The sequence below is a fragment of the Triticum urartu genome, chromosome 6A, assembly GCF_056163025.1.
Source record: "Triticum urartu cultivar PI428250 chromosome 6A, HENAU_Tu73, whole genome shotgun sequence".
Classification (NCBI taxonomy): Eukaryota; Viridiplantae; Streptophyta; class Magnoliopsida; order Poales; family Poaceae; genus Triticum; species Triticum urartu.
Window position 1 is genome coordinate 504,833,199 of NC_141878.1, and position 8,400 is coordinate 504,841,598.

The window sequence follows — 8,400 nt, forward strand, 5'->3', positions numbered from 1 at the left end:
AAATGATTAACAAAGCTACAGGAATAACAACGAATGGAAGGGATCTAAATCCTCAGTCCTATAAGATTCCTTTGAATCAAAGGAGCCCTAAAACCCCTGAAACTACAAATTTAAATCAAATAGGTTTTATGTAGGATTGCTAATCATTCTAGCTAAAACCGATAAACCTACAAATTCATTCTGCCCTACCAGAGCTGCCTACAGAAAACCCAAACTAGAAGTAAAAAGCCGCACCCAGAAGAGATGCGATTCACAGAGAAGTAAACAGACAAGCAGAAATGCAGAAACACACAGGCCGCAACAACAATATTCATCGCTCAGGCGTGCCAGACCATCGGGCATAACTTGGCAATTCAGAGTACATCACCCCAACAACTAGCTAAACCGGCAGCTAGACACAAGCTAGTTTCCAAAAGTCAAAGTTCAACCAGCCAGACCTAGAACTGGCACACAGGTGCACAGCACGGTTTACATACACACAACTTGATTTCGGCCCTCGAAAGAAAGAGCTCGATTTCGGTGAACAGCCATACACCACAGAGACCCCCGTTATGGATCCTTCATTGCCCGATCAGCTGCATATATGGTTAAGATTAAGACCCATTCAGAAATTTAGATCATAAAGAAAGGCGAGCGATCAGGAAGAGGTGTGGTTCAAAGATTTGCCCCAGGATTACCTGTGTAGCTGAGGTTCACTTGGAGACTTTTATGTTAGCGAGGGCAGCAAGAGCCTCCACGATCTTGCCTTCATTGATGGACCTAGTAGCCTGTGCAAAGAAATTTGGATTTTGCAGGACTGAGTTCCTGGTAAAATATGAAATGGCATATATCCCAAATGTCAGCAAAAGACACTGACCTTGAGAGACGGTATCAGTGCATAAACCTCTTCGATGGTCTCAGGCCCAATGTTCGCTATCATGCATATCTGTTACAGGTACAACAAACCATTTTATGTTTGAGATGAGGGAAATGAGATACAAGAAGGTGAGAGGAAAAGAAGGCTTACGAACCTCGCCATCATTAACACCATAGTCTTTAAGAGGTCTGCAGCTACGAGTCAAGGAAAATAACTACAAAGTGGTTGCTTGGCGAAACAATTTGACTGCGTAACCACAATGCAATCTCTAATATTAGTTCTTAACCAAAACAAAGGATACTCCAGAATTTCTTTCACCGACTTCGCAGAGGTGAAGTGATTTCCTTCTTTTGCATATTGAAAGGCCTTGTCAAACGACCTGCCGGTGCAAGAAGAAAAGATTAAACATGGAGTCACACAAGCTAACAGACTGGAACACCACATAAACAATCATTAGCGGAACATAATAACAGAATTAAAACAAGAGATATTCCTTACTCGGGAATTTTTATAGTCGGATCCTCTGATAAGATAGCCATATGTCCTTGAATTTTCTGCAACATTTCTGCTGCTTCACAGTTCGATAACAATATAGAATTTGGAGGCATATCTGCAACCAATTCTTATGCGGGAATCAGCTTGCCTTTTTTATGTTTAGACAGAAGGGGCGTTTGAAAATCATAATATAAGATGTGTGCCCGTTTCAAATGATGTAAAACTAACAATCTCATTAGACGGAACTTCTCAAGTAAAGAGTCTACTGAAATTCCATAAACTACCGAACTTTAACTACTATTAAGGTTACTATGAAATAAGCTTCTAGAAAAATAGAGGATATTTCAACGGAAGGAACTGACCAAGCTGAAGCTTTAGTTCTGCATCAGACATTGCAGGCTTTGCATTTGATGCGGAGCCCTTCCCGCCTTTCCCAGCACTAAATGCCTTCCCTCCTTTGCTACCTTCTCCTATGAGAACATAATACATGAAAGACACAGAAAGACAATCTATTATGTAACTAGAACTTTCAGTTTTATCGGCAACTCTTGAATGGATGAATGTATAGCAAAAGTACAAAATGATGCATCCATACCATTAGAAAAGGATGAAGCCTTTCCACCAGTTTTTAGGCTATCAGATGAAGCTTTCCCATTTGACTTGGAGTGTGTGGGGGGAGCCTCTTCTTCGAAAAAATCTAAATACAGGCAGTGATATATGAGTTTCTTGTATATTTTCAACTATATATCAATACAGTATTCACATTGACTTAATCGGTTTCATTCAACTATCCGGTAAATTTTAGTGCTTATTTATGTACTGTGATCAGATATCCTGCCCTATCAAATACTGCAATAGTTACAACGTAAGCAGCTCAATGATTACCATTTGGTATGCACAGCCATAAATTGGTGAAACAAAACAACAGTGTCTTGCCTTCAACTACAAACGATATGAACTGTCCTTTCACACTCAATGTAATGGTAAATAACATCAACTATGAGCAAATATTCAACGAATCATCTGCAAATAAAACCAAAGGGGAACCACAAACATGGTATATAATTCTATTCCGACATTTTTTTCTGTAGTATTTGATCAATCCTATGAAGGCTGCCAAGACAAGTATTTGGAGAGTGTAGAAGGTTGTGGGACTCTTCTAGTTAAATCATTTTTTAATCTTTACTGGAACAAAAAGTATCATTTCAAGTTTTCAACAGTAAAGTTTTCAACAGCAAAAGTACAAAAAGTATCATTGCAACCATACAAATAGAATTTTCTTGACAGTGATAAATAAAACACAATGATCATATCAGACAGATAGCTCGTAACGTGCTAGCAGACACAAGTGATATTCTTTAATTCTTATAACAAAAGCAAATACCAAAGGATTTTCTCATGGAGCAGAGCTGTGATAAGTGTAGTAAAACTAGATTTAAGTAGAACAGCAGTGTGAACACATGGGACTTGGCATGCCCAGACCAAGTAGCCAGACATAAAACATATCATAAGAAGGATAATGTGAGTTGAAAATAAAAAGGATTTAGTCCAATAAATAAACTGTTGCCTGGAAAATGTTTAATGACAAGATTGGGCAATATTATTACCATCAGAATCAGAATCAGAATCAGAATCAGAAAGGTGAATAACATCATTAGAATTGTTCTGCCTTCCGTTCGGTGCTCCTGCAAAAATAAAACAGGTAAGAAATATGTCAAACTCTAAACTTGCCTTCGAAAGCTCAACTTCTCAAAAAACACAGCATTCATTTTGATGAAGCTGTAAAATCATCAATCATCATATAGCAGGATCACACAACTGAACAACAAAAAAACATACCATAAAAGCCTTAGATTAAAAAACTTCCCTGTCAGACATAAATACCTTTATTCCGTTCAGGTTTGGCACCTGCAACGGTGCGGGGGTTGTCGCTCCGGTTTGGCATGGTAAAGGATATTACTGGGCGGGGCATGGAATGTCGAATATCCTGCGCGTTCTGATGGTAGCGGCCGTGCGAGGCGGCGCTGGGGTTGGCGCTCAGGTTCAGGTTTGTGTTTGGGTTAAGTGTGTGGATGGAGTTGCCTGAGCTGGCCATGGGAGATTGGCGATCCTGCAGGCGGCCCAAGGCGGCTCTGAGGTTAACACTCAGGTTCAGGTCTTGCCTGTAGGAGTTGAGGTATCGGAGATCCTGCGGGTAGTGAAGGTAGCTGCCGGGCAAGGCAGCGCTAGGGTTTGCATTTAGATCTGGAGTGGAGAAGTAGCGGTGCATGGGGAAGGAGATGGCTGGGCGGTGCATGGGGAAGGAGATCGCTGGGCGGTGCATGGGGAAGGAGATGGGTGGGCGGGGCATAGGGGGATGAAGATCCTGCGTGTGGTGGAGGTAGGGGCCGCCGTGAAAGGGAGAGGTGGCCGAGGGGTGGGAGTAAGGGCTGAACGGCGGCGGCGGGCCGACGGCGGCAGGGAACGTGGGCGCAGCGGTAGGCGCAGCGGTAGGAGGCGAACCGAAGAGAATACCCATGTCGGAGGGAAGATCGGGGTTGTTAGTGTTCGGATTAGGGTTAAGGTTTCTGGCTGGAGGCGCCATAGGAGGCGGCGGCGGAGTAGATCTGAAGAAGAGGGGAAGAGGAGGAAAGTTGGAGGTGGGATGAACCGGAAATGGAGGTCAATAACTCAATATATAGGCGGTGGTTGTTTTGTTGCTGTCGTGCCCCGCAATTTCACTTTATTTGCGCCCCGCAATTTCACTTTAATTGTGCCCCGCAATTTCACTTTATTTTGACTTAAGCCTCTCAGTTCCAAACAAGTTGCGGTAGGCTAGAGTTGAAACCGATAAGATCTCGAAACCAAGTCATGGTTCTGCCACATGGATAGCTAACTTCCAGGCACCCATGCCCATGGCTAGTTCTTTGGTGATAGTGCTGCTAAATATTGCTATTTTAAATTAATTCCAAAAACACCCAGTACAATATGCAGACTTGATACATGTACATCACTCCATTCCACGCATTTCAACAAGACAACAAGGTTGTGGTGTGTGTTACTGAGATGCTGCGAAATAGATAACCTATTACTTCAAATAAGCAAGGGATAAATCATCATGTTCTCTAAAGTAGTATATTCTTGAGAGAGAATTTACGGCATGTCGTAAGCCGTTCTAACACAGGTACGAAAAAACGCTAACTATCACAGAACCACGAGCATATCACACATGTGATATTTCAGAATAGGCATATACCTCAGCTTCTAGTTTAGTTCTACATTTGATACAAGGATTTTCCTTCACCAAAATAGTGAAGGTTGGATTAACTAAGGGGCTGCTTGGTTCCCAGCCACACTTTGCCACATATCAAGTTAGGCAAGTTTGACCAGGTTAGGTGTGTGTTTGGTTCTAGCCACACCTAAGGCAAGATTCTTTTTGTTCAATATAAGTCCACATGTCATACACACAAAAAGTGTGGCAAAATTCCCTTGGGCAATCCAAAGTGAGGCTAAGAATTTGAGCACCTAAGCTAAGGCAATTAGTTACCAACCAAACATGCCCTACATTGACAGCTGGCCTTCCTCTGCAGAGCAGAAAAAAAAAAGAGAACACACCAAGTTGCTCAAGCATGGAATTTAAATATACAGACCAAGCTTATGTGCTTAACTGCACCAAAATCAACAAAAATTCTTCCAAGGAACGCATGCAAGACATATCCACGGATATTCACTCTCTTGTTGAAGGGAAGGACCATTAGTTAGACTAAAACCCTTAGGAATTGCTAAATTTAGCAATGCACTTGTGCATAAACACAAATAATCCATTTAGTGTTACCTTATTCACAGGCAAGCAGACCCAAAACCTATTAGGCTGCTAGTGATTCGACAATGCCCAGCAGCGTTTAATGCATCGTCATTTTGAGCAAGCTGTGTCACGATCAACTCAATTATCTACTTTTCCAGCTTTCCTTGAGACACCAAATTATAAGAACCCACCCACACCACATATGAGTGTGACACAACCAGTAGGAAAGTTGTTAAAGATTAATTTGGTAACAAATATTAGCCAGATGTATTTCTACAAACGCACATAACAGATAACCCAATCCAATTCTACGATCCAAAGGGCATTGTCAGGAAAAAAAATCTTAAGGACTGGAACCCTTCTCAAAAGTCCTACAGTCGAAAGAGGCCCTGAACAAACAGCTCTGTTTTGTCGTGGATATATCACACCCATAACAAAATCCGATTAAAACAACATAATAAACAACCAAATCATAAGCCCTCGCACCGATCAAATTGGATCTAAACCTTCTCCGATAGCCAAAATTCATATCCTTCCGATTCCCACCCGCCAGGGCACCAGTACCGTGACAACAAAACCCTCGGCGTTCTGTAAACCCTAATCCTTGGCCATTCGCATCGGATCCTACTCGATAGACGCGAAGATCCCCGCATCCACCGGGTTTTATCCGGTGAATGTCGCGTTGGTCGAGGATTGAGACGACATCGACGCAAAAAAAAAAAAAAAAAAAACAGGGAAACAGGGGATAAAAAGAAAGGGGGGGGGGGGGGGGGGGGGGGGGGGGTGAACGGGGATCACCTGACTTGGACGGGGGGTAGGACCCTTTCCCTCCCCTGTTCGCCATTGCGGAGGAGAAGGCGGTGGTGATCAGGAGGCGCCTGCCGGAGTCGGTCGCTTCGCTCTCCGCACCGGTGCCGCACGCGCCCCGCAGCTCACTGCTCGCGGTCGTTGGCGAGGAGACGGAGAGTGAGAGTGCGGCTGCCTCTGCCCGGATGTATTATTGACGGGTTTATAAAGTTGGGCTGGGGAGATGCTCTGCAGACGGGCTCTGGACTCGGATGGACTATGGGCCCATTGAGTCAATGTTATGCAGTCCGGCAGGAGGGAGTCTAAAAAAAATGCCTCAAAAAAATTCCCTAAAAAAGGTACAAAATACAACTTCTAAAATATAATACAAACTACAACCATGCTCGGATACATGATGATGCAAGCGCCACCGACCGGAGGATCCGTAGCGCCTCATCGAAGACCCATTCCCTCCACACCCCTCCCTCTCATCAAGCTCACCGGTACGGTAATTTCCAACAAATCGCCCCTTTAGAACCTCACAAAAAAATACCACGACAACGAGGAAAAAAAGTGTGTGCATAGGGGTCATGGACTTACTAGAAGCTGTAGAGGCAGGAGTGCGACTTGGGGTTGCACGATCAATCGATGGATTAGGGGATCTCTCTCATTGAAGCAAACAAAAAAGGGAAGAGAGAGTGTGAGAGCATCTACAACCTCAAGTACCGAAATATGTCCGCGTGCGCGTTCGCGACAGTGCCCGGTCAGCATGTAAAAATTTGATTCCATAATTGGATACCTCATTTTAAAATTATCAAATCCATACAATTACATGCAACGTCAAATTGATCTAAATTTTCGCTGTCAACTGTCCTTATTGTTCCGGTCGTGTCCATGCCCGGTGACCGGCTGGGCCCCTTGAAGTGAAGGTGCGATCGCCGATGAGGTAGAGTAGGACATGGGACGCTCACGGGACTCGAGCCGTCAGAGTCTGCGGCCTGTCTGTCGCCAGTGGACGAGAGGTCGATGATGGATTTGGCGGGCGGGCGGGCAGGCCCAGCAGTGTGCAACTCCACCTTCGCGGTCTGGGTCGTGAGAGCTTCTGCGGCCATCTGCGCTTGGTGCCTTGCACGGCGGGCACGCCTCGCGTCCGCATCCAGGAATGTCCACGGCGTGCTTGCCATACACCATACCGGCGTTGACCTCCGGCTCGGAGCCCGACCCCGCGGGGACGGCGCGCCATCAAATGGGTTGCGGAGGTCAGGCTAGCAATGGGGATTACCCAAGCAGGCATTAGACTCCCATCCCCTCCTCGCGACAACCCTCCCATGCCCGTCCCCATCCCCATAGCCACTTGCAGGGATAAAAAGTTTCTCATCCCCATCCCCGTTGTTTTCTTTATCCCCGTAGGAAACCCAAACACACAATCAGCAACAACCTTTGATAGAAATAGGGAAAATAGCATTTCAACACAATAAATAATATGTTGTGGCTAGGTTAGGAGTTTCTTAGGGCTTTTTGGACCAAAGGGGCGGGATGGGTGGAAGTTTGAGTGGAGCGGGAGTGGAATGCGGCTAGGTTTCTTCTAGAATGCATATATGGTTGAATATATGCGGGTCGGGTAGGCCATTGTGGGCCGGATCCGACATGGCGGGCACGTCCGGGCGTCCCCATATCGGTCGCAAATATGGATACGGGGGTTGTCAGCCAGGCCGGGCGTTTGCGTTTCGGGCGTCCGGTTGGGTGGCAATTTCGCGTCCAGGTAGTGATCGGGCAGGCCATCCGAGCTTTTAGGGTGGATATGGAGCGTGCGGTTGTAGATGATAGGATAAGAAAATGTACATGCTACAGAGGAGAGAGGCGAGTCATGACGTTTTGTGGGTCATGTGATATGTGCGTACGTGTCCTTATTAGAATTTCCCTTTGTAGTTTAATACAATTATTTGTGATGTACATAATGAGAATTTTGCTGAAAACTACACCCTGTGATGTACTTTCTCCGTTTATAAATATAAAATGTTCTACTTACTCCGATCCATATTATTTATCGTTGTTTTAGTAGTGTGGGAGTAGCTTTTCTTTGATTCAGATGTATATAAACACATTTTAATGCATTTGTTCTCGTTATGGTTAGTGTGTGGTTCATATTGAAATATTCAAAACTTTTATACTTGTGAACGGAGGGAGGAGTTAAGAAAGGGATGATGTATGAAGATCTTTTTTTTATAAAAGGAGGATGACCCCGGCCTCTGCATCTGGGAGATGCATACGGCCACTTTATTAATTATTCTCACAAGACCTTATAAAGCCATACAACAGTAAGACTAAGAGCATCTCCAGCCGTTGGCTCCCCAGGGGGCGCCTAAAATCGCCGCCTGGGGGGTGAGCCGACGCAAAAAAATCGGCCTGAGGACGAGTTGGTCCCCAGCCGCCCGCCTCAGGGCCGCCCCAGACGCGTTCAAAAATGGCAAAAATATAG

The 8,400-nt window shown here is 44.9% G+C and overlaps 1 protein-coding gene across 4 annotated transcripts; it reads right to left on the reverse strand.

Moving 5' to 3' along the window:
* Positions 1–249: 249 nt before the first annotated feature.
* On the reverse strand, positions 250–6,155 carry LOC125514440 (DNA-directed RNA polymerases IV and V subunit 4). 4 transcript variants are annotated; one of them, XM_048679777.2, is made up of 10 exons: positions 5,934–6,155; positions 2,972–3,036; positions 1,947–2,049; positions 1,714–1,821; positions 1,355–1,466; positions 1,158–1,235; positions 1,011–1,044; positions 857–925; positions 678–767; positions 250–575 (listed from the first exon to the last, which is right to left on the reverse strand). In XM_048679777.2, the coding sequence occupies exons 1-9, from the start codon at positions 5,977–5,979 to the stop codon at positions 693–695; spliced, it is 690 nt and encodes a 229-aa protein (XP_048535734.1). In that variant the 5' UTR covers positions 5,980–6,155; the 3' UTR covers positions 250–575; positions 678–692. The 4 variants fall into 4 exon arrangements, with proteins under 4 accessions (XP_048535734.1, XP_048535732.1, XP_048535731.2 ...); XM_048679775.2 differs by having other exon boundaries at positions 1,947–2,048; positions 2,959–3,036; XM_048679774.2 differs by lacking the exon at positions 5,934–6,155 and adding an exon at positions 3,236–4,002.
* Positions 6,156–8,400: the final 2,245 nt, after the last annotated feature.